Genomic DNA, 27,202 nt, shown 5'->3' with positions numbered 1-27,202 from the left:
AATTGTACTATCTACTTTGGTAGTGATACATAAAATAAAAAAAAAATCTGTTTTCCTGACGGATATTTTTTTGGGAACCCACAGCAAAAAGAAAAAGTAGGCCCAACATCAAGCACACAACTTATATTTACAATTCGTCTTAAAATCAAAGTCTTAACTGTCACATTGATACATAAAAAAATTACAAGAAAGTCCAAGCATACTAGATGTTGAGGAAAAAGCGAAGGTGCAAACTTTGAATTATAAAATCCACATGGTAGATCAATCCATTTCACTTCTGGATACAGTTCATTTAATTATCACTGTGGAATCTTTCAGATGGAAAAAGGATTGTGACAGCAGTTGGCAAGATTGTCCCACCCAGAGTGGTGCCACTGCAGATTCAACATTAGCTAGGAAGAAGTTCAAAAGACTAGTACTATAAGCTTTGTACAAAGAATGAAAAATAACTATGAGTTGTGTATTTGTATCTCGTGTGTAAGAATATTCTAGAATCATGCATATACACAGCTGTGATGTATTGTGTTGTATCCATCTGCACCATTCAATATTAAATCAATCCAACAAGTCTAGGAAGACCACATGTCCACTGAGAAGACTGACTCAAATTATTTCTAACACTGGGTTTAGGACATAATTTAGTCATGTTTATGAGTCTTGTGGTACGATTAGCGTACACAAGTAAGTAAAACATAGACGGATTGAATCGCTAATCCATGTGGTGGAATTTAATTGTATCCAAACAGTCTGGACGTTGGGGTTGGGGGTAGCACACCAGGGATCCTAGCTACTCAGGGATTAGGAGAAATCACTTGTTTAAAAGACATTTAGTGAACTGTGGTTCTATACTGAGGGTGAGCAGCATAAATGTATGTATATTTGCTACAATATGTATGTCCTCAGTCTGGTTTGGATTAGGTGACTACTGACTGAGTTGGTGAACTCACCCCATTTTTTGCTCTTTTTCTTTTACATATATAGGAATTGACAGGGCTGCTGAAAGATCGATAGCTACTTGAGGAAGACATATGTCAGTGAGCTCCACGCAGTGTTTTGTGTTATGCTGCTCGGACTCTCCAAAAATTTCTCCGGGTGCGTGTCGAATCTTTCAAAAGTAATGCATTTTTGACAAATCCGATACGGGTACGGCATTATTTTGGAGAGTCCACGCAACATAGGTTTCATGGAGACTCCTTTATTTAATTTTAGCTAGTTTATATAGGCATTTATTCTTGAGTTGCTCCCTATATTGTACACTATATACTCTTGTCTTGGGTTATAGTTAGTATGGGGAAAAGAAGACTTGGATATACCCATAATAATAGAATCCACATGAAAAAGGAAAAATGAGAGAGCAAATAAGAAGGTGTGCAACTACAAATGAACTTACCAGGATTGTGAACTTATTGAAACTTCATTTTGACATCATATGAAAATAGTTAACTATTCAATTCATACTTAATTAGGGTACTCCCTCTGTTCGAATTTATATGGCGGTGTTTTACTCGGCATGGAGTTTAGAAGAAAAAAAGAAAACTTTTGAAACTTATGGTTTGGAAGACTTGAACAAGCTATAGAAATTTGTGTGGCCGTAAATCATCTCATTAAGGGAAAAAAGAAAATTTAAAGTTAAATTGTTTCTAAATAAGAAAGTATAACATTCTTTTTGGGACAGACTAAAAAAAAAAATATGCCGCATAAATTGGGTACTAGTTTTTATTTTTCTTTTTAAAGAATGTACTATTTTGTATAGCCTAAGATCTTAATAAACCACCTTGAAACCTCCCTTAAGCGGATTTTGCAGTATCTAACTATAATCATTAAATTCAAACAAATAAGTAGCGAATATTTCCTCTCCAAGCTATCAATCACAAATACAAATACCCAGGAAAAAATAAAAAATAAAAAAAAGAAGGCCGCATGACGTCATAGAACTGTTTATTTTGCTGTTAATGAAATCATAACTTCAATTACTAAAAACTTTTAAAAAATTATAGTCACTCTGTGCAATCTCGTCATGTCTTAATTAATATCAGCAATTTCTTTTATGCAAACTCCCAGAGAAGGTTTTCCATTTTGTTTTCAGCTTATTCAGTTCATCAACGGTCATCACATTTAGAAGCATAAAAGGGTCAAACATACCTATATTCTTAGTTGAGAATGTCTCGTATTTCTTCATTTTCTTCCACTTCTTAGCCTGGTAAACCAACAAATCGTCACTGCCTTAGACAAATAGATTAAGCAAAAAAGGAATAAGCAAATACTGAAGTAAAATATAGATAACAGAGATACTGAAGGGATCTTTGTAATTCGGCAAAGAAAGTTCTTTCCAACCAACGAACCCGAATATACAGTAACATAAAGAGCTAAAACATCACAAAATTATGGCACTTCCTTTATTCAATTTTAGGTGACACTTTTCCCTTTATAAATCGACTTTTGTCAATAATTCAGCTTTAAAATTTTCATTATGCCTTTACTGACATGAATTGTAGCTACATAAATGTCATGAGATGCTTAAATCACATGATTTAAAAGTATTTCTTGCTTTTTAAAGCTATATGCTTAGTCAAACACCTTCACAAAATGAATAATCCTTTTTGCAGCTAAAAGAAAGGAATAATTCTAACACTTTAAAATGATTTGACTAACAAGTGACTGAGTCGTTACATTTTACAAAATGCTAAGAGAAAAATGAGTAGCAAAAGGCCACTTGACACCTAATTGTACTTCAAACTCGCATACCAATGAAGTCAATAGATTGCAAATTAAAGATAAACTAAAAGGAAAGCACAGACTAAAACTCTCTCGAGCGCGCATGACTTTTACGTACCTCTAGTGTTGTAGGCGCGGACCGCAAGAACTTCATTTCCCAAGCTTTGTTGTTCATCTAGAATTTCCTCTGCAGAAGTGACAGCAGATTGGCTACAATAATGCAACTCAATCAATTTCAATGTGGGAATATCTCCAATCTCTGTAGGAATCTCCTTCAACTTATAACAATGTCTTAGGACTAGATACTCTAGAACTGGAAGACTCTCACTGGTTGCATGCCAGTGCACCAGCTCCGGTTGAACAATGTCTAGCAACTTGAGTTTCTTGAAACCCCCTTCATCTAGATTCCAATTACTCCCCTGAAAAGCAAAAAGTTCTAGTTTGAGCCCCTCAAGGTTGGGTAAGTAACTAAGCATTGTCATCTTTGTCCATACTAGATGTGTCTCTGCAAGTATCAAACTCTTGAGGTTTGCTGGGAACACGTCATATGGTCGAGCACTCGGCCTTCGGAATAATTGTGCATCAAACGGAAGACGGAGAAGAATTCTTAGATTCCGAAGATCAGCTAGATAGATTAGATTATCTATAAGATTATCCCATCCATCTTGATTGAGGTCAACATCCAATACCTTTACATGAGGGATTGCCATAAAGATTTCCTTCAAGTTGGAAGAACTAGCAGTGCTTAGTGAAAGCTCTTCTAAGTTTTCTAGACCCAAAAAATTTGGTGCCTTAGGAGGAGCAGGTACATACATTTTCCCTGGATAGAAGTGTATCAAACTTGATATTTTCCAAATTTCTAATGGCCAGGATAATTCATTCGCAACTGAATGAACAATCAATGTCTGTAGATTCCACAGATTAGATATTGATGCCGGAACACTGGTAGAAGTGACCAATGCAAGATATCTCAAGTGCACTAGTTGTGTTATCTCAGTTGGAAAATGTAGAAAATAAATCAGTAGTACATCCAATACCCTTAGCAATTGAAAACGAGAATCCACTATTTTGTAGCATTCATAGTCGAGTAAAGAAGCATGTGGTTTATGCGTGCACGAGATGGTACGAACTGAATCCAGATTGCCTTTCTCTAGGCCGATATTCTGGTTTTGTACAGCATCTTCATACAAAAATAGTCGATGTTCACTCTCCACGCCTTCTGAGGACACTTCGTAACATTCATTTATGACATGAAAAAACTTCTCGGCTTTCCCTTCTCTCAAGCATATTAGTCGAATGAGGTCGTGAATTCTGAGACATTTAATTTTTCCGCTTACCCATCCTCGATTATTAACCATAATCAAACTTCTACTAACTAGCTCCTCTAAACATTCTTCTCCTACTTCCTTTGGCTTTTTATGACTATTTCGCTTCAGAAAACCTTCAGCAACCCATATTCTAATCAACTTATCCGCAGAAATATCTGCATCTTCAAGGAAAACCCCCATATAAAGAAAGCAAGCTTTCAAGCTACAAGGCAAGTAGTTGTAACTCAGAGCTAATATTGCTAAACACTGCTGGGAGGTTGAACCTATGTGGGAATTCACATTATCAGCAATTTGTTGCCAATCATCATATGTCCTATTGATCTTCGACAGAAGCCCAGAGATGACAACAACTGAGAGAGCTAGCCCTTGACATTGTTTCGCTATCTGCTTTCCTACTTCTTCAAGCTGAGGAGGACAATCTTCATTTGCAAAAACCTTAAGAGATAGTAATTTCCAACCATCTTCAAGACTAAGAAAAGGCATGTGATGAGGAGGGAAATCATTGCCAGCACAATTAGCTACTTCGAGGAGCCTAGTAGTTATCATTATGCGACTTCCATTTTCATCATCGGGAAATGATCTTCTTACTTGGTCCCAAGCCTCTATAGTCCACATATCGTCCAAAACTATCAAATACCTCTTCCTTTTCAATTTTCTATGCACTTGGTCCAATAATTCATCTTCGCTCATATTGCGGTACATTGCCTTCCCACCTGGAGTACCGAAGCTTAGGACATCCAAAAGCATTTCTTTTGCATCATATGCTTGAGAAACAGTAACCCATGAAGAAATATCAAAGCGACGGGATACTGATGGATGATTAAATAAACTTTTAGCAAGAGTCGACTTACCGATACTGCCCATACCAACAATTGAGACAACGTTCAGCTCTGGTGTTTGCCCAAAGAGTTGATCTCTTATGATTTTGAAATCATCCTCCATTCCAACGAGAGTATTTTCCTCATCCAAGACACGCTCTGATGAGCGCAAAGGTGAAGAAGTTATTGCTGAAAGATCTTTGATATCTTGCTGGTTATTGTGACGGTCATTCTTGAACTTCATCACCCCTACTCGTATGGAATCCATCACTTCTGTTATTTGCTGCAACTCGTCATAGAGCTTACACCGAGCGTTGTTTTGATCATGTTCAGTATTAGCCACATGGATTCTTCTTAGGCACAAATCAAATGTATCTTCTGCTTTATATCCTGCATCTCTGATCTTCTTTTCCAAAAGTTTCAATGCTTCTTGATCATTGATCCGGTTTCCCGTATCCTCAAGGAAAGCTTGCAAGTACGAAAGTGTGCCATAAAGTGAATCAATGGATTCCCTACATTCAGAAATCAAACTTGGATTGAATTGCAAGACTTGCTCTATAGTTGTCATAATGGAAGTTACAACAGCATAAGCCATATCTCTCTAGCTAGATCCCGTTTGAGGGTTTCTCTAGTGGGAATACGAAGAAAGTAAATTCAGCCAAAAAGAACTATGGAAATACACGAGTGCTTCTATATCCCCTCCCCCTCCAAACACTCACCTAACACCAAGTTGTTTTCCTGAGAATTTTCTATTGGATTTTTGGGGCCAGGCCGGTGAGGAGGGTAGGTGAGGAGGGTAGGTGTAGAGTGTGAGAAAGTTTGTTTTTATCTGCCACAGAAGATATAAAAGCATAAATACACATTGCCTTTTCAGAAGCACGAGAGTGCAGATTAAGGTTCTTTAATTAAGCTCATTAAGAAGTCTTGTACAACCATGTGAGAGTTCATTTTTCTAGGCCATAAATCTTGACGTAATTATTAATTTCTATATTGCATATAACTGTTCAATCTGTTAAGCACTGAACTGGAATAACTTAACTCAAGAAAGATTCTTGATTTTCTATTGTACTTATCTGTCACTCTTTGGAGCAAGCTTGTGCAAGAGCTATGGCCTAAGAGGAATGTGTTGAATGTCATAAATCTCACATCAGCGAAGTAACACCCCATAAAAGGAGGCCTAATATTTAGGATTTAAACACACCTCTCATTTGTCTTTTTTTTTTCTTAAGGTATTTGTATCTTCTCTCTTTAGTATTATTTCACTTGTATTTTTGGAGTGGAATAAAATATTGGTTGTGTCCGAGAAGTAGGCAAAATTGGCTGAACCTCGTAAATTTTGGTGTTTCTTTTATTATTGCTTTATTGTCTTATTTATTATTTGGTGACTGTCATAATTTTTGGTATATTAGTTGTGACTTATTCACACTATATACATTTGGCTTCCGCAACAATTGGTATCAGAGCCAAGGTACTGTCTAAGTATGCTCTGTGGTTGCAGCATAGTCTGATCTTCCACATCAGAAAAGATTTATCTTGGTAACTGAGTCAAGGTTCTATCTGAGTATGCTCTGTGGTTGCAGTTTAGTCTGATCTTCCACACCAGAAAGAAAATAATCTTGATTTTTGCCGTCAACTATTAAATAATATTTGTGTCAAAGATGGGAGACAATAAAAAGAAGAATCTACATCAAGTGTCAACAATACGTCATCATTGACATCTTCGCTTATGACAAGAATTATGTCAAATGCGAAATTTGCGGTAGAAATTTTTGACGGATCAGGACATTTTGGGATGTGGCAAGGCGAGTTCTAGATGTCCTTTTTCAACAAGGGCTAGATCTTGCCATTGAAGAAAAAAGACCAGATGTTATTGGAGAAGAAGATTGGAGAATTATCAACCGTGTTGCTTGCGGTACCATTCGATCCTACCTTGCTAGAGAGCAGAAATATCCATACACAAAGGAAACTTCTGCAAGTAAATTATGGAAAGCACTGGAGGATAAATTTTTGAAGAAAAACAGTCAAAATAAATTGTACATGAAGAAGAGACTGTTTCGCTTCACCTATGTTCCTGGTACCACAATGAACGAACATATCACCAGTTTCAATAAGTTGGTCACAGATTTGCAAAATATGGATGCAACTTTTGATGATGGTGACTTGGCCTTGATGTTATTGGGGTCACTTCCTGATGAGTACGAGCACCTTGAAACTACTCTACTCCATGGGAATGACGAAATTTCTCTCAGAGAAGTTTGTTCGGCTTTGTATAACTATGAACAAAGAAAGGGAGAAAAACAAAAGGGTGGAGAAGGAGAAGCACTGGTTGTGAGGGGTCGTCCTTAAAATCAAATGAGGACAAAGAAGGGAAGATCCAAGTCAAGATCTAAACCCAGCAAAGATGAATGTGCCTTTTGTCGAGAAAAGGGGCACTGGAAGAAAGACTGTCCGAAGTTGAAGAATAAGGCCAAACATAACAATGGAAAGGCCATTATGGATTCAAATGTAGCTGATTGTGATGATTCAGACTTCTCATTAGTTACAACAGAGTCATCAACATCATCAGACATATGGTTGATGGACTCGGCTTGTAGCTATCATATGTGTCCCAACAGGGACTGGTTCGTGGAATTTCAAGAAGGAGAATATGGAGTCATCCACACAGCGGATAACAGCCCTCTTACCTCATATGGCATTGGTTCAATACGATTAAGGAACCATGATGGAATGATCAGAACATTGATAGATGTTCGATATGTACCGGATTTGAAGAAGAATCTCATCTCTGTGGGAGCCCTAGAATCAAAAGGGTTCAAAATCATTGCAGAAAATGGAGTGATGAGAGTATGCTCCGGTGCACTAGTGGTAATGAAGGCTAATCGGAAGAATAATAATATGTACCGCTATCGTGGCAGTACAGTTATTGGGACAGCGACAGTAACATCCAGTGACGACAAAGAGGCAGAAGCAACCAAGCTATGGCACATGCGCTTGGGACATGCTGGAGGAAAATCCTTGAAAACTCTATCAGATCAAGGATTGTTAAAAGGAGTAAAGGCTTGCAACTTGGAGTTTTGTGAGCATTGTGTCAAAGGGAAACAGACAAGGGTTAAATTTGGTACAGCGATCCATAATACTAAAGGCATTTTGGATTATGTACACTCTGATGTTTGGGGTCCTTCCAAAACACCTTCATTGGGTGGGAAGCACTATTTTGTAACCTTTGTTGATGATTTTTCTCGAAGAGTGTGGGTGTATACAATGAAAAACAAAGATGAAGTGCTGGGAATTTTTCTCAAATGGAAGACGATGGTGGAGAATCAAACAGGCAGGAGGATCAAGTGTATTCGCACAGACAATGGAGGTGAATACAAAAATGATCATTTCAATAAGGTCTGTGAAAATGATGGCATCGTCCGACACTTCACTGTTAGACATACACCACAACAGAATGGAGTGGCAGAACGTATGAACCGGACCTTGCTGGAGAAGGTACGGTGTATGTTGTCCAATGCTGGCTTGGGCAAAGAATTTTGGGCTGAGGCAATTACATATGCATGCCACCTCATTAATCGTCTACCATCTGCTGCTATTGATGGCAAGACACCATTTGAAAAATGGTATGGAAAACCTGCTGTAGATTATAACTCTTTGCACGTGTTTGGCTCAACTGCATATTATCATGTGACGGAGTCAAAATTGGATCCAAGGGCAAAGAAGGCTATTTTTATGGGAATTACTTCTGGAGTCAAAGGATATCGCTTATGGTGTCCTATGACAAAGAAAGTAATATTCAGCAGGGATGTTACCTTTGATGAATCTGCTATGGTAAATAAGGTAACAGAAGATACCAAACAAAATAAAGGTGCTTCTAAGCAGGTGGAGTTTGAGGGAAAATTTATTTTTCCTACACAAGAAGCAGAGGAGGAAACAAATGAAGATTACCCTCTGGAAGGAGAGCCAGTAGAGGAGATTCCAACTCAGGAACCTCAACAACAACTTGAATCAATAGCAACCAGCAGGCCAAAAAGAACAATAACGAAACATGTTCGTCTCATAGAGACGGTTGCTTGTGCAACCTCAATTGTAGCTGATGATGTTCCTACTACTTATAAAGACGCTGTCCAAAGTTCAGAAGAAGATAAGTGGAGGATTGCCATGAATGATGAAATACAGTCCCTTCATCAGAATCATACATGGAGATTGGCCAATCTCCCGAAGGGAAAGAAAGCAATTGGGTGCAAATGGGTATTTGCAAAGAAGGAAGGATTTCCTAACCAAGTAGATGTTCGCTACAAAGCAAGATTGGTGGCCAAAGGATATGCTCAAAAGGAGGGAATTGATTACAATGAAGTGTTTTCTCCAGTTGTAAAACATTCCTCCATTAGAATTATGTTGGCTTTGGTAGCACAATTGGATTTGGAACTAGTTCAGATGGATGTAAAAACTGCGTTTTTACATGGAAACTTGGAGGAGGAAATCTACATGACTCAGCCAGAAGGATTCAAAGTTGCTGGAAAAGAAAATATGGTGTGCAAACTTGAAAAATCGTTGTACGGATTGAAACAATCTTCTAGACAATGGTACAAGCGATTTGACGAGTTTATGTTGCGGCAAGGGTACAAGAGAAGCAAATACGATCATTGTGTGTATTTGCACAAGCTTAAAGATGGTTCCTTTGTATATCTTCTCCTATATGTTGATGATATGTTGATAGCTTCCAAGAATTTGGAAGAAATTGATAAGTTGAAGATTCAACTGAAGAAGGAGTTCGAGATGAAGGATTTGGGTGAGGCAAAGAAAATTCTTGGCATGGAGATAATTAGAGATAGACGTTCAAAGAAACTCTGTTTATCTCAAAAGGAATATTTGAAGAGAGTACTTCAACGTTTTGGCATAGATGACAAGACTAAGCCAGTTAGTACTCCACTTGCTTCCCATTTTAAGCTAAGTAATACTATATCGCCAAAGGATGAAGCTGAACGAGAGTATATGTCAAAGGTACCATACGCAGATGTTGTTGGTAGCTTGATGTATACAATGGTCTGTACGAGACCTGACATTTCACAAGCTGTTGGAGTTATTAGCAGATATATGCATAATCCAGGAAAGGAGCATTGGCAAGCTGTGAAGTGGATTCTACGGTATATTCATAATACTGTAGATGTTGGGTTAGTTTTTTAGCAGGAAGGCAATCAGTCTGTAGTTGGATATTGTGACTCAGATTTTGCGGGTGATCTGGACAAACGAAGATCAACTACTGGTTATGTGTTTACTTTTGCAAAAGCACCAGTTAGTTGGAAGTCTACTTTGCAGTCAACAGTTGCTTTGTCTACAACAGAGGCAGAGTACATGGCTATTACAGAGGCTGTGAAGGAGGCAATTTGGCTTCAAGGATTGCTAAAGGAGCTTGGTGTTGAACAAAAAGGTATCACAATTTTTTGTGATAGTCAAAGTGCTATTCAATTAGCGAAGAACCAAGTTTATCATGCAAGGACGAAGCACATTGATGTTCGGTATCATTTCGTACGAGAAATCATAGAAGAAGGTGGAGTCACGGTGAAGAAAATTCATACTACAGAGAATCCTGCTGATATGCTGACAAAAGTGGTAACTGCGGTCAAGTTTCAACATTGTTTGGATTTGATCAACATTGTTGAACACTGAAGATTGAAGATGAAGACACAACTAAAATTTTGTTATTGAGAGAAAATTGAAGATATGAAATATTGCAAAAGTGGAGATTTGTTGAATGGCAGAAATCCCACATCGGTGAAGTACCAATTTTGGTTGGTACTTCACCCTATAAAAGGAGACCTAATGTTTAGGATTTAAACACACTTCTCATTTGCCTTTTTATTTTCTTAAGGCATTTGTATCTCTCTCTTTAGTATTATTTCACTTGTATTTTTGGAGTAGAATAAAATATTGGTTGTTCCGAGAAGTAGGCAAAATTGGCTGAACCTCGTAAATTCTGGTGTTTCTTTTATTATTGCTTTATTGTCTTATTTATTATTTGGTGGTTGTCATAATTTTTGGTATAATAGTTGTCACTTATTCACACTATATACATTTGGCTTCCGCAACAGAATGGAATTGTAAAATTAATCTAATGTCTCATAAGAGAAAAATACCAACTCACACACACTCTGCAAGAAATTCACTCAATTTTTCACTCTCACATACACACACTCTCTGCACAATACGAACACACTGAATCCCCCCCCCCCCCACATAGCTGTTCAGCTCGCCTTCATAGCTTTCTACGTCAATCATCATCTTCTCCGTTGAAATACAACACTATGAGCACTTCCTTCCAGAGAAAGAACTATTTCTTCACTGAAAACAGACTTAACAAAAAATCTCTCCATTTACCCATTTTCACAAACACCATATCTGCACTATTTTGCGGCGGTGTTGTTGCTTATTCAGTATTTAATCGAGTTCCCGGTTCGAGTTCAAACCCCTGTTCTTCCAGTTTTAGTCGAGTTTCTAATTTTCTGTGGTTTTTCTATTTTCTCCATTCGGAGTCTCGGAGGTTTTGGTTCATTCTTGCATTTGTGTTTGCGATATAGAGTTCGATATTAGCTCATGTCATTCTCTGATAAAAAAATTGAATGAATTTATATCTGCTTGTTTTTGTGACTAAATGAATAAAGAGATATACACTATCACGAGATCCGTTTAGAGCATAATATAGTGCTGAAACAAGTTTACAAAGGTGCTTATTTTTGGAGATTCGGGTTTTAAAAAAAAAGTACTTTTAGATAAGGGATAACATAAGCTACTCTAATATTAGCAAAAGGGCTTTTTAAGTTAATTTGTCAAACATTAACTGTTTTTTTCAATAGTGCTTTTTCGAAAAAACATATTTGACAAAAAATACTTTTTACCATTTTTTAAGATTGGCTAAATAAACTATCAGTCTATATGTAGTATTAGGTTAAATTTAGATTAATTTCAAAACTATGACTTATTTCAAATTTCCTCTTTAAAGAGTAAAAATAGCACGGGCTACCAAGTTTTCGGACTGACCATTCAAAAATAGACAGTGTTTGCAAAGTCATTGAAAAATAGCCACTATTTTGGTGCAACATGGAAAGTTCCAGCATAATATACTGGAGATCGGTGCACCTGTGTATGAACTTCCAGCATATTATGCTAGAACTCCAACACGCGGAAAGTTCCAGTATAATATACTAGGGAGTGGAGCACCGGTGCTCCAATCTCCAGTATATTATGCTGGACCGGTATATTATGCTGGAACTCCAGTATATTATACGGGAGTATTTTTTCGAATTTTGAACAGTATTTTTGTTCATATTTATCTTTACATAAAAAGTGACTAAATTTCAATTACTTTAAAAATTGTGGCTATTTTTGAATGACCACTTATAAATGTGGCTATTTTTGAATTACTCCCGTAATCTTAAAAGCCCATGGATCGGTGGAATCCTTCGTGGCCTTGGCTGTTTGAAACTTTGGGCTGAAACAGTGATTGCAGTACTTGTATTAAGGGATTTTTACGTTCTTATGCCCATATAAAACTATTTTTTTCCTAAATGTTCATGTTTAGTAAATTACACTACCTACACATGTTTTGTTTACAAAATATATATATTCTAATCCATTATTAGTGCCTTCAATTAAGAGATTTAATTACATCTTTTTCCTTTTTTTTTCTCCTCTTCTCTTTCCTTATGTTTCCACTCATATGTCACAATTCCAATGGATCTTTAAAATACCTATGAATTTTTCTGGGTCAACTGACTTGGTCTATGTGTTCTTGTTTGACTTTATCTCAGCAGAGAGTATTCAACTGTGCATGTGCTATTGACTAATTAATGGAAGTCTCAATTGTCTATTGTCTACATGCTGACACCTATCTTTATCGTGCTCCCAACTTTCTTTTGCAAAGATTTGAAATAATTCCTAATCATCTTTATTGTCTTAATCTTTTTATTGGAATAGTCGAAAACATTAGAAAGTTTGCCGTGCTTAATAGTGTATAGAGTCTACAGACATTCACCGTCTTTAAGATCTATTTTTACAAGTACGATAAAGAAGATTCATTATGCTTGTTTATTTTAATTTCACATGTTATTGAGACTCCTTGTAATAAAAGACTGTTGTATTACTGCTAATACAAATTAAATACAAATTTTATGCAAAATTTATACAATATGTCTTGTATATTTTGTATCTGATTTATACATAGTAAAAATAAATTTCATACAACTAAATATATATTATACAACTTATCTATAATTTTCATACATTATTTCTACTCAATTATATACAACTACAATATAATACCACTTAAATATAATTTTTATACAAATTTTATACAATATGTCTTTTGTATATTTTGTATCTAATTTATACATAGTAAAAATAAATTTCATACACCTAATTATATATTATACAATTTATCTACAACTTTCACACATTATTTCTACCCAGTTAAATACAACTACAATAACATACAACTTAAATACAAACTTTATACAATATGTCTTTTGTATATTTTGTATCTGATTTATACATAGTAAAAACAAATTTCATATAACTAAATATATATTATACAACTTTTGTACATTATTTCTACTCAGTTATATACAACTACAATATAATACCACTTAAATATATTTTTTATACAATGTTGTTCAACGTTCATACAATAGTTAAATGAATAAAAGAAAAATAAATAAACAACAAAATGCAATTTTTCTACAATTTCTGCAATATAATGTATGTCATGTCCTCTTCTTCTTCTTCGAGTTTCAATTTGAAATTCAGCCAAAACCAAGTCTAATCTTCACCAAAACCCCTCAAAATTGAGATATAAACTCCAAACCATATTCCCAATTATTTGCAACAACATCCAATCCTAACAAATAATGATTTTTGAAAACCCAAATTCAAATTCAAAGCTTCAAAGCTTTTTAATGGTTGTCAATGGTGGAATTGCTGCTCTCTTTTCATTTGCTTTACATTACTGAAATTTGGGATTGAGAGAGACGTAGCGAAAATTCTCAATTCTTTGCAACAACATCCAATCCAAACAAACAATGTCTTTTGAAAATCCAAATTCGAATTCAAAGCTTCAAAGTTTTTTAATGGTTGTCAATGGTGGAGGAGTTATAGATTTTCGCTGGTTTTAGAAGAGGAAATAGTGGATGATTGAAGAGGAAATCGTAGGGTGTGGTTTGATACGTGGGTGAGGGGTGGGATTTGGAGAGAGAAACTTGGGGGGAGTGGGAATATACGGTAGAGTTAAATTAGGAGACTAACTAATACCATTAAAACCCCTAAAATGTACATAAATAGTAATTAGGTATATAAAAGGTAATTATATTAAAAGTTAAGCATGGAGGGTAATATAGTTTACTATATGGCATAGGAATGTAAAAATCCCTATATTAAATGTTGTACTATCATACAGTACTAGTATTAGCACATGTGCGAATGCGTGGATATTAACCATATCAACTATTTGAGTTATTTGGATTATATGTACATAATCTTAAAATTTAAACCTTTTCGATAAAAATAGATAATCATTGGATATTAATTAAGAAACACTACGTGAAAAAGACTAACAATTCTCAAATCTCCTAGTTATAATTTTATTTTTTTTGGTACCATTCCCGCCGGTGTCATTGGATTCTAAAAATAGTCAGGAAGCAAAATAATAACTCATATTTATGAAAAAATAATCAAAGATTGAGACTATGAAGGACTCTTTGGATACGACTTGACTCTTTCACTATTACTTGAACTCTTATTTGGTGTGTTGATATCTTTCAAAAAATATTTCTATTTTTAAATTTTAGTTTCTAAAACTTTATTTTTCAATAATAATTATTTTTATAATAATGTAAGTGAAAATATTATCCTTAATTCAAAACTCATTTTAGTCGACTATCTAAAAGTTTAAAAATTATTTAGCTAGTGAATCCCCCCCTGTATGACTCTATTTTGATATTTGATATTAACAATGTTAAATATCTGAGTTATTTGAATTATATGTGAATAACCTAAAAATTTAAACCTTCTAGATAATTATAGATAATCGTTAGGTATTAATTAAGAAACACTAAATGAAAAAAAAACTAACACATTTTTTCAAATCTCGTAGTGATAATTTTATTTTTGCACCATTCTTATGGTGTCATTGAAACCTAAAAATCGCCACAAAGCGAAATGATAACTCGTATTTATGGCAAAGCACAAAGGTTGACACAAGATGAAGGATTCTTTGGTTATGACGTGACTCTTTTACTACGACTTGAACTCTTATTTGGTATGTTGTTATCCTTCAAAAATATTTCTATTTTAAAATTTTAATTTCTAAAACTTTATATATATTTCAATAATGATTATCTTTATAATGATGCAAGTGAAGATATCATCCTTAATTTAAAATTAACTTTAATCGGCTATCTAAAAATTTAAATGATTCCGGCTATCCAGTGAAACTTTATTTCAGTATGACTCCGTTTTGAGTTTATCGATATCTCTAACCACAGATTTTAAATTTTAAATACGCTATGTATACAGACTTTTTGTTCTTTGAATCACTAAATGTTAAATTTTTTGATTGTTATTAGATAACATTACACATATTATCTTTGTCACACCTCCTTTTTTACCACCCGAGGGGAGTAAGAGAGTTTTTTCCAACTTAAAATGACAATCGAAACGAGATTATTTTTATTAAAATTCAGAGTCATCACTCGGGATAATTTTATGGTGTCCCAAGTCACCGGTTCAAATCCTGAATCGAGGAAAGATTGACTTTGTATTACAGTCCGCGAATCAGAAATCTGAGTAAGGAATTCTGTTAACCCGGGAGAAGGTGTTAGGCATTCCAGAGTTCCGTGGTTCTAGCACGGTCGCTCAACTGTTAAAATCGGCTCAATTATCTGATTTTAGAACACTTTTAAACTTATGTGCATTTTTAACTTTAAAACTGTTTTTGGTAATTATTGAAGAAAATTACAACGTTATTTAAAATGTGTCTTGAACCACGTCACATAAATGCACCCGCAGTCCGCAACACATTTTATCTAACGTTGTTGAGATTGGGATTTGGGTCACATAAATGCACACCCAAGTTTAAGAAAGTAATATTTTAAAGTGCGTCTAAAACAACTACGCACTTTCAACTATGCGAGGGCCATGGAAAATTCAACTGAATGGCACGCCTCGACTTCTAAGGATTCAAAATTAATCAAGTGAGGGCCATAGGTTCTGGGATTTTATTTGGCATGACACGCCTCAATTTATTTCAAAAGAATGTATTCAACTAAAGCAAACCACATATGTTTATAAGTAATAAGTGACATGAAACTCATAAATAAGCATATTAGTTATATGGTACTAATATGGGATGAACTTGCATTAATAGCAACAACTGCCCACCACTTTGCAAATACCATAGAGTGTGAACTAGCTTAGACCAGACTGTGCAAGCCACTTGAATAATATGAATGTTTTGGCACTATAACAGCATTTAACATGTAGAAGACCTCACAACTATGTTTAAGAGATTATTTAACCTATATTGTGCTTATATAAAGTGACAATGTAAAAGAAATTAACTTTATTATCGTCTGTATGCCCACGTCAATTGCAATTTGCCAAGTTATACCCAAAAATGGTCACTTGTACAGCTTTGTTCCTTGATATACAACAACGCACATATTCAATCAAATGTTGCTAATTCAAATCCTAGTCTCCAGAATAAAGCACAACAATCCACTAGAGAACTAAATTAGTACTTCAGTGCAAAGTATTGACAGAGAATCAATACTTCACTTCACGAATCAGAGCAACAATGATAACAAAAGTTTCATTCAATGCAGAAACGCATATCCAGTTCATAACAAATATACACGCCTTTTTTATTGCTATTTCAATATGATAACAATCAAATTAAAGGTCTACGGACAGAATGAAAATAGATCAACACACAAAAGTGAACTTGAAGATTCAACAAACTTGAAGAATGTTAATTGAAGATCAAGGAATTAAGGTTTTTCACCTGATGAAGAAGCAGAACAAGTTATCGACGGAACCTCGAACCGGCAAACTCGACTCAAATGAAACTCCGCCGGTTGCAAATTGAAAACTCGTCGATGACGAAACCCAGCAGAGTCAACCAAATGAACGTACGAGCAGGGAAACATTAGAGGCACTCAAAGCTACCGGATCTCGTCATTTTCGGCAACGTAATAGTGAAAAGAGAGAGAGAAAAGGCGAGAAACGAGAATGGCGTGATAGCAGTTCGCCGGATTCAATGGAGGGTCACCGGATTTAACCAAACACTCGACCAGATCTGAAACTCGTCGCACATGGAGGAGAGGAGAGGACGGAAGCCATGAAGCTTCGTTAGTCGTCGACAAGTTGACAACGGCGATGGTTCCCGGCAGAAGAAGAAGCAACCTAGCTTTTTCTAGGTTCTTTGGAGGAAGAAGAAGCTTCGGTGGTTTTGTGAGGGTGAAGCTTCGTTTATGGCTGTTGCATGATGAAGGGAGGTCCGGCGATGAAGTTTTGGTGGTGAGGGTGCGACTAGTATGGAGATGGAGCTAGGTTCTAGGGTTTTCTGGAGTTAAATCTTTGTGAAGAAGATGAAGGGGCTCCATTTCCAAAAACGGTCTTTCTTTTCTTTGTAAATTTTTTTAGCTTTTCTTTTATTTCCAGAAGACAAAACGGCACATTACCTATAATACAGGTCTAGGTTTTAGGTGTATTTTTGTGTGTATTTGCCAATTAGTCCCTAGGTCTTTTGTGTATTAGGTCCTTAGGGTCTTTTTTGTTTGTTTTTTATTCCAAAAAAGAGTCTAGAAGGGTCCCTAGGCTTAATGGACTAATCCGAATTGGGCCAAGAACTGAGTTCTAAAACTCTTAAAATTATGATCCAACACCTTAATCGACTCCTTTTAAAATAAGATAAAAATACTACATAATGCAAAAGCTAACATGAAACTATTATATATTTTTTGTGTTTTCAAGATTATCTAAAGATAAAAATAAGGTACTATTTTGTATATTTTTTTATTTAAATTTATGAAAGATACGTAAGCTAAAATATTTTTTGTAATTTTCCATTTTTATGACGAAAATAAAGTAAAGAAGTCAAAAATAGTTGAAATAGCTATATTAGGCCTAAATTAAATATTTACATGCTAAAATATAAAAAATCTTGGGGAGGGTCAAAAATCACATGTCTACAATCTTAAATTTGCAAAGTAGTTTTGTCTCGATACTATACTTGGGTTAACCTGCGAACTATTCAAATTATATTTAAATTTAAATTCGAATATCATTTCAGTTTGTTAGTAATAGTAATTTTTTAATAGTGGAATCCTACATGGCCTTGGCTGTTTGAAACTTTGGGCTAAAACAGTGATTGCAGTACTTGTATTAAATGTTGTACTATCATAGAGTATATTTTTACTAGTGGCGCGACTTCCAATTATTAGGACAATGAGATTTTCTTTTTAAAATTCTTATTTATCATACATAAGAAGGGTTCATAGCCAACTAAGAGCCTGTTTGGACATACAATTTTTTTTTTCAAAAAAATTTCACTTTTTTTCAAAATTAGCGTTTGTTCATAAAATTTCAAATTTTCACTTGAAGATGCATTTTGGAAATTTTCGAAAATTTAAAAAACTCCTAAAAGCTATTTTTCACAATTTTCACTCAAATCACTTATAAAACTTCAAAAACAACCCAAATTGAAATTTATGCTCAAACACAACTCTAAATTCAAATACCATTTTCACTTGAAAAAAAATTATTCATTTTTTGGAATTTTACAATTCTTATGTCCAAACGCCTACTAACTGAACTATTATGATTCTTTGGACAATTGAATTGGATACCATTATACCAACTACTTTGCTAGTGGCACAAAAGAGGGATTTTGCGTTGTTATGAGGTATATTTCTTTGGAATCAACAACAGAAACAAAAGTACACCAAACATCAAGCACAAAATTTATACTCTCTCCGTTTTAATTTATGTGAACTTGTTTGACTGGGAACGAAGTTTAAAAAGAAAAAAAAAAGATTTTTAGAATTTGTGGTCCTCAATAAGTCAAAAAAGGGTCCAAAGTATTTGTGTGGTTATAAAAGCTTCTCATTAAGGGTAAAATTGTAAGTTTAAGCTAAATCATTTTCAAATTTTAAAAATGGTCATTCTTTTCGGAACGGACTAAAAAAAATAATTTCATATAAACTGGAACGGAGGGATTAGTAGTATTTAGAATTCGCTTCCAAATCAAAATCAGTAAAATCAAATTCTAACTGCCACATTGGTGCATTGATTAAAAAATATATAAGAATAAAAAAGCTTCGAAATATTATAGGTACTATGCTCTTTGGTTGATTTCAAAGTTGGGCTCTACGTGTTGAGCTGTAGTACCAAGTTACAATTTTATTCTTGGGTCAGGCAGACATGTTGACCATGAGCTATCTGGTTATCCTCATTTATAGTAGGAAAATTTTCGTTGCTATACCATATAGGAAATTATATTACGAAAAATGTCCATAGTTTGCAAATTATCCGCTCTGCTAACAGTTTATCTACAAAATATAAACAAATCATTAAAAACAGAATCATGTTAGCTGTACAATTCCTTTAATAGGCGCGCGAATGTTGGGATATTAACGATTCTTCCAGATTTTATCAAACGCAAATCTCGCTATTAAATTTCGCCCGTTTCTCTCCAAAATTCACTACTCTATTTTTACGACAATACTCTGTTTCACTGGTTTTTCTAATTTCACAATTCAAAAGCGACTAAATTAGCTACAATTCTTCTGTAACAACCGCAATTATGTCGAAAATCTCAATTATGCTTCAACTGAATAGGAATTGGGATAACTATGGGAGATATAGAGACTTTCAGGTCGATGGAATTGTAGTCGATGAGGATGCGAGTTATAGCCTATTGAATTCTACAATAGCAGAGCATCTAATGATAGATACATCCGAAAAAATAATAGAAATCAAATACATTGTCAACGAACATTGTCCTCCAATGAAAATTAGGAATGATATGGGTGTTTGTGTATACATGGAGACGAAAAAGGAAAACAAAAGCTTAGGGGCCTATCCGCTATATATAACAATACGTGATTTCAATTTGGAATTGAGTATCACCAATTCAATCACAGTTGCAGGTTTGTTCTGTAACATTACTATCGAATTTTGGTTGTATATTACTTATGTACAAATTATCTACAATATTTCTACAAAAAAACTACATGTCAAAGTCTCTCTCTATCTCTCTCTCTCTATCTCTATCTCTCTCTCTCTCTCTCTCTCTCTCTCTCTATATATATATATATATATATATATATATATATATATATATATATATATATATTAGTGTTCAATTTCATTCTATCTACAATATTTGTACAATAAAATCACATATCATTTGTAGCTCAATATGAAATTCAGAATTTCAATATGTATACAAATTAACTACAAAATATCTACAAAAAATAGTTCATAACAGTATTTGGCTTTATTTTATTGCAGGTTCATCTGGAACACTGAAGTTAATTGATATTCCAAAATCTCCGGCGATAGTGGAATATGAAAGTATAATAATAACAGAAAGTACACCAAATGTTATTGAAGTAGGCCAAATATACCAAGATAAGCAAACAATTGCAAGTGCAATGAAGCACTATTCTGTCATGAACAAGTTTCAATTTAGGGTGAAAAGATCTAGTGCTAGAAGGTAGGAACATTGCACTTGCAATTCTTTTTTATTTTGTAGTTTATTTGTAACTTTTTACTTCTTCAGTTTTTTTTTTGGTGATATTATTTAACAAAATTGTAGATAGTTTGTAGTTGTTTTGTACATAAATTGTAGAATATGATCTTTTATGCTACAACTATTTTTTATCTAAATTTTTTATAACAGTGTTTAAATTGTTTTTATTTTATAGCTACTGGCTGGTGTGTGTTGGTGAAAACTGTACATGACACTTCAAGGCAACTAGCATAAATGATTATGCAATGTTCAAGGTTAGAACATTCAACAGCTTGCACACATGCTCTTTGATGGACAGTACATTCATACAATGCAAACCTACTGCTATGGTAGTTGGTAGCATAGTTATTCCAAAATATGCTAATCCTAAGACAATTTACACACCAAAAGACATACAAACTGATATGTTGTCTGAACATGGCGTGAACTTAACATACATGCAAGCTTCGAGAGCAAAGAAAAAAGCTTTGGAGGTTTTGAGAGGTCATCCTGCTGACTCCTACAACAAATTACCTAGCTATTTGTATATTCTGGAGAAGACTTATCCGGGATCTGTAGTTAAATTGAAGAAGATGGACGATGACTGCTTCTTGTATGCATTTGTTGCGATTTGTACATCAATGTGGTTGGGAATATTGTAGGCCAGTTGTAGTAGTTGATGGGACCTTCTTAAAGTCAACATACAAGGGAATAATGCTAGCAGCTAGTACAATGGATGCAACATGCATTGTAGTTTTATTGTAGACATATTGTAGCTTGTCTATTTTTTGTAGTACTTGTAGATTTATTGTAGATATATTGTTGAAAAGTTGTAGTTTGTATGTATATGTCTTCCTCTACATTTTTCCTGCAGCAAATTAATTGCTTTTTGCCACATAATGTAGGTACCATATTACCGTTGGCATATGATGTTGTTGATTCAGAAAATGACGCATCATGGAAGTGGTTTTTTGAGCAATTCAAACATGCATATGGTGAAAGACCAAATATGTGTGTTGTTTTAGATTGAAATGAGAGTATTTTGAAGGCAACATCTATTGTTTATCCGGCATGCCACATTATTCTTGCATGTGAAATATTTGGACAAATATAAGGGCAAAGTTCAAGAAGGGTCATCTAAAGTTAAGCGAATTGTACTTTGCCACGGCACGATCATACACGCTTGATGAATTTAATGAAAGGATGTCAAAGATTGAAGATATTAACTCGCGTGTTAAAGCATACTTATACGATATTGACTATCATAGTCCATAGATGGTCTTGAGTACATGCTACGGTGAACAGAACTTGGACTATGACATCAAACATTGCAGAGTCATTGAATGATGTAACAAAAAATGCAAGAGAGCTGCCGATAGTAGAACTATTAGAGTATATGAGGAATCTTCTTGAACGTTGGACTAATGAAAAGTTATTGAAAGCAAAGAGTACATTCACATACCTTGGGTTTAAATTCAACAAAGAGTTGGATGACAACAGAACATTGTCGTACAAGCTTAGAGTAAGATATGATCATTTATTGCATCAAAATAAATTATTAAAACAAAATATAGATAATTTGTAGATATTTTATATTTAATAGTATATGAATTGTTTTTTGTTTGTAATGTAATTGTAGGTGAGGGCTTCAAAAGACTACATCCATACAGTATTAGATGGTGTGATGCACTATATTGTTTGTCTTGAAAACAAGAGATGTAGTTGTGGCCAATTCCAGCTTGAAGAACTTCCTTGTCCACATGTTTTGGCTGCTTTAAGATATAGGGATGAGTCTTTTGAACAATATCGTTCTCCTTATTACACAAGGGACAACCTCTTGCGTACTTATGAAATACAAGTAAATCCCCTACCTGATGAAAGCAAATGGAATGTGCCACAACATATAACTGAAGAAGTTGTAAATCCACCTTCGGGTGGGAAAAGATAGCCAGGAAGACCTCAAAAACAAAGATACAAAACATATGATGAAGTAAATTCAAAGAAGTACAAGGTTTCATGTGGCAATTGCGGAGTAGAAGGGCATAACAAAAGATCTTGCAAGAATGCTCCCAAAAATAAATAAAATTTTATGTAGTAAACTGAATTTTTCATAAAAATTGTTGATGAATTCAGGAGAATTATATTTGATGTATAATAGTTGAGGCACCTTCAACTCTTAATGTAGTTAGTTTGAAATTGTTTTGTCTAATTAGTATTCTGTATTGATTTAATACTTTCATAGCTTGATTGGTTTGTGAATGATTTCTATATATGTAGTACACAATTGTTTTATTATCTCAAGCACCCATCGATAGTTGTTCTTGTCCTTCTACAAGTTATCTATAAAAAAACTACAAAATAACTACATAATCTGGAGTTGACAGACTAACTACATAATAATTAAGTTGAAAAGGAATTAACTAGTAACAATAATTCGATCAAGTATTGTTTACTTTTAACAAGTGAATATAAAAATAACAGAATGTTTCCCGATTCATCGAACTAGTATACTGGATAAAATAAAAAAAACAAAGGGCAAAATAATTGTAGCACAAATCTGCTACAATTAAACTTCAATAATCTTGTTCATAAACTTGTCTACTATCTTTCTACAAAACTAGTTGCACACAATTTAACTACATGTTTCATACAAAAAATTGCAACTAATTCTTCTTCCTCAAGACTTGTGTTTTCTCGTTTCACAACTGGTGTGTCTTTTTTCCTTGCTAATCTGCCAGTCACCTCACTTTCACTAATTGCACCATTCTCTTGTTTCTTCCTAGCGTAGTCCTACTGTAGCGCTCCATAGCGTCTACAACGTTGATCAATATCAAAAAGGTCATCCGCAAGAACTGCTAGTTCTCCAATGCTGACATACTCTGCAAAGGCAGCAACAATACACCACTGTCGCTGCAAAATAAAAAAGTGTCAATATTTAGCAAACAATGAACAAAAAAAATATTAAATAAATAGAAAGAAATAAGATTTTTCATACAGTGATCCTTCTTTTTGCTGTGTATCTCTCCGACTATCTACTGAATGTCTATAAGATCGGTAACAACTTTTTCAATGTATGCCTTTGTGTTCTTGAAGTTGATATCTGAACGCTTGCCATAAAAACCGGTGCATGACAAGTAAAGGGGGATCATAACAGAAAACTTGGTGACTACAGATTCAACAATAGAGTGATTATGTGAGGAGACCATAGAATCATACACATAAAGAACTCTACCTGCAATGTCAAAAACAACTAACACCTAGTGAAATTTCTCTACAATGTTGACGAGTATGATCACATAATTAACTAGATCCCATGCAATATTTGCGAGTAATCTGTACCCCAATATGTATTCTGCTACGGCGTCCTGGGGTTTGACAACAACAAACTTCTTTTCTTGAGGAGAATTGATGAACTTATTATAAATTTGTTCAATTCTAGTCTTGAACATACAATCAGTGGTAGTAAACATTATCTTGTTGTGGGGGCCATACTTTTCCCTTTTCCTCAAGTAGTACATTATAACATCAATGTGCTGCAACAAAACAGATTGCATGTAATTTATTCCTTTTAGTAATTATCTACAAAAAATCTATAAAATAACTAAAATCGCATTAAATTATCTACAGAATATCCACAGAAAAACTACAATTTTATTTGATTTTAATCATTATTACAAATTTTCTACAATATATATACAAACTAAGTACAATTCCGTTTGATATTAGTCATTAATACAAAATATCTACAATATACCTACAATTCAGTTTGTTGTTAAGCATTTATACAGATTGTCTCCAATATATCTACACAATAACTACATATACTGGAGATGACACTATATCAGTGTTATAGATACAAATAATGAAAAAATTCAACAAAATAACTACATATTTTGAGTATGAGTTTACCGTGTGGCTGAGGACTTGGTCGGGGTGTGCCATATTATAGAACCACTCCTTCTTATCAACCTTTTCCACTCCAAGATCAAACCATGGCTTAATTTGGTTATCCTTTATATAATACAGAGCCTTCCTCCTATTTAAACAAATAGAAATTAAAATAAATTTGTTGAATGAAGTAGATATCTAAAAGATGAATACTGAAAACAAAGGGTCAAATTGTGAAAACAAACCTCTTTGAAGCTTTGTCGGTACCAAAGTATAACCATTTGTTGAATTCTTCCAACAACTCAAGATTAACATCTTGACCAATAACACTAGTAAATGGGTGCTTCAGGTGAAAAATTGGAGGTCCAACCGAAGTACTGCCACCAAAACTGTATAAAGGGAGAAATGGTTATCGGGCATGCTTTACGGGCCCTTGTTCTACCTTGATGCACATTGTTGTTTCATCTTCGTTAGGCTCGCCGAACTTAACCAACTGGGAGACGTTATCTGGCAGCTCAAAATCATCAAGTGTAACCTCCTTCTTCTCACCTCTGGAGTCGTCTGAATCACCTACATTTACATACTCTACTTCTTCACCTACATTAGCATCTTCCTCATTCTTCTGTTCTCCTTGAATTGTTACTGTGACTCTGTGAATTGGAGAATGTGCATGCATATGTTGCCTCACTATTACATTTAGTATATCTATCTTAATAGAATAGTAAAAAAATTGAAACAGAAGGAAAAATTTCTGTACAATTTCATATCTACATTTTCTTCATCAACTGCACCTTCAAAATGATAATATAAATCAATACATGCTGAAAGATTCTCATTATTTTCCATGTCATTCACATGCTCTATTTTTTCATTAAAGTATTTGAATTATAATAGATAGTAGTTGCTTGACATTTTTAGGAGATATGTAGGTGTCACGACCCCGGTTCGCCCTCCATGAACCATCGTAACGGCACCTAGTCCCTACGACTAGGTAAGCCTAATAATGCGGAAATTAAACCAAATTGCGGAAGAAAACAAATAAAACCGTAATAGTGATAAAACATGGTTTAATAGTGCCGCTCGACATTCTACCATAACATGCTTCACATAATACAATTAAGGCGGGTTAAGCAAATAAGCAATTAAGTCAATTAAACATGCTTTTTCTAAGCTAACAGTAGGCTTAAATTTGAAAGTAGTATAAAACAGAAAAAAGGAACACACTTGAAATTATTTAAAGAAAATCGGATTTTTCAACAATTAGCACAAGTACGCACTCGTCACCTCATGTACAAGGCATTTCAATTACCAAATATATCAAATCCTAAGGGGAAGGTCCCCTACACAAGGTTAGGCAAGCCACTTACCTCGAATCAGCTCAAAATCAACCTGAAACCACGTCTTTGCCACAATACTCGACTCTAAATGGCCCAAATCTATTCAATTCAATTGCATAATGTAAATAACACTTCAAGTAACTGATTCTACAATTAAATTCTAAGCTAATACACAAAATTAGGTAAAATGACCAAAACGCCCCTCAAGAACACATCTCAGAATCGGGTGAAATTTATATTTTCAGAATTCTCATACTCTCACGAGTCTATACATAACAAAAATACTAAAATCGGAGTTCAATTGACCCCTTAAATACCCATTTTAAGGTCTTTTAATCTCAAGCCCTAATTATCTATTTTCCCAAATTTTTTCACTACTAATTAGGTCATTAATCACATAATAATGAGTTATGAAGTCAAAAATATTACCTTCGAGTGATTCCCCTTTGGTTCCCTCAAAAATCACCCTCAAAAGCTTCAATCCCGTTCAAAAATGGTGGAAAAATGAAGAAGGGTCGCAGATGGGCTATTTAAATACTGCCCAGATTTAACCCTACGCGATCGCAGAAATACCTATGCGATCGCATAAGACAACTTCCTCGGGCAACGTGATCGCGACCAGCTCTATGCGATCGCACAGAGCAAATTCCATCACCTCACTGCCACACCAAGTCCTTCTATGCGAACGCAAGGGTCCTTATGCGAACGCAGTGACCAACAAGCTCACCCTATGCGATCACACTCCTTCCTTTGCGGTCGCAGTTCACAAACCTGACCTCAACTTACCCTACGCGATCGCAATGAACAAATCACTGCTGCAAAAATACCAGAAAACCAACAATCTCTCAAAGGCCAAAAATGCCCGTTTGAGCATCCGAAATACACTCGAGGCCCCTGAGACCTCAACCAAACCTACCAATATATCCCATAACATCATTCAAACTTGTTCCAACCTTCAGAACGCTTAAAACAACATCAAAACACCAATTTAGCATCAGATTTAAGCCTAAGAACTTCAAAAACTCTAAAAATACGCTTTCGATCAAAAAGTCTATCAAACCTCGTCCGAATGACCTGAAATTTTGCACACACGTCACATTCAACACTACAGAGCTACTCCAACTTCCAGAATTCCATTTCAACCCTCGGATCAAAATCTCACTATCGAACCGGAAACTTAAAAAATTCAACTTTCGGCATTTCAAGCCTAAATTAGCTACGAACCTCTAAAACACAATCCGAATACGGTCCTAACCCCAAAATTACCTCATGGAGCTAACGGAACCATCGGAATTCCATTCCGAGGCTGTCTTCATACTATTTCGACTACGGTCA

At 34.7% G+C, this 27,202-nt stretch overlaps 2 protein-coding genes across 5 annotated transcripts; one reads left to right on the top strand and one right to left on the bottom strand.

Annotated features, from left to right (window-relative positions):
- Positions 1-83: 83 nt before the first annotated feature.
- LOC104214073 (putative late blight resistance protein homolog R1A-10) lies at positions 84-17,552 on the bottom strand. Of its 4 annotated transcripts, none has more exons than XR_707803.2 (4): positions 16,911-17,552; positions 2,834-5,373; positions 2,143-2,197; positions 84-535 (listed from the first exon to the last, which is right to left on the bottom strand). XR_707803.2 is itself a non-coding variant. In XM_009763680.2 (4 exons), the coding sequence occupies exons 2-4, from the start codon at positions 5,127-5,129 to the stop codon at positions 2,193-2,195; spliced, it is 2,226 nt and encodes a 741-aa protein (XP_009761982.1). In that variant the 5' UTR covers positions 5,130-5,373; positions 16,911-17,552; the 3' UTR covers positions 84-2,192. The 4 variants fall into 4 exon arrangements, 2 of the variants coding, with proteins under 2 accessions (XP_009761982.1, XP_009761980.1); XR_707804.2 differs by having other exon boundaries at positions 84-374; XM_009763680.2 differs by having other exon boundaries at positions 84-2,197; positions 2,834-3,134; positions 3,210-5,373.
- Positions 17,553-19,712: 2,160 nt separating this feature from the next.
- Positions 19,713-22,590, top strand: LOC104214074 (uncharacterized). The gene is made up of 7 exons (XM_009763681.2): positions 19,713-20,058; positions 20,423-20,627; positions 20,962-21,255; positions 21,305-21,392; positions 21,517-21,653; positions 21,948-22,164; positions 22,282-22,590. The coding sequence occupies exons 1-7, from the start codon at positions 19,713-19,715 to the stop codon at positions 22,588-22,590; spliced, it is 1,596 nt and encodes a 531-aa protein (XP_009761983.2).
- The last annotated feature ends 4,612 nt before the right edge of the window (positions 22,591-27,202 follow it).

The sequence above is a fragment of the Nicotiana sylvestris genome, chromosome 4 (genome assembly GCF_000393655.2).
Source record: "Nicotiana sylvestris chromosome 4, ASM39365v2, whole genome shotgun sequence".
NCBI lineage: Eukaryota > Viridiplantae > Streptophyta > Magnoliopsida > Solanales > Solanaceae > Nicotiana > Nicotiana sylvestris.
The sequence above is the reverse complement of the archived record's forward strand: the minus strand, read 5'-3'. Positions and strand labels throughout refer to the sequence as shown.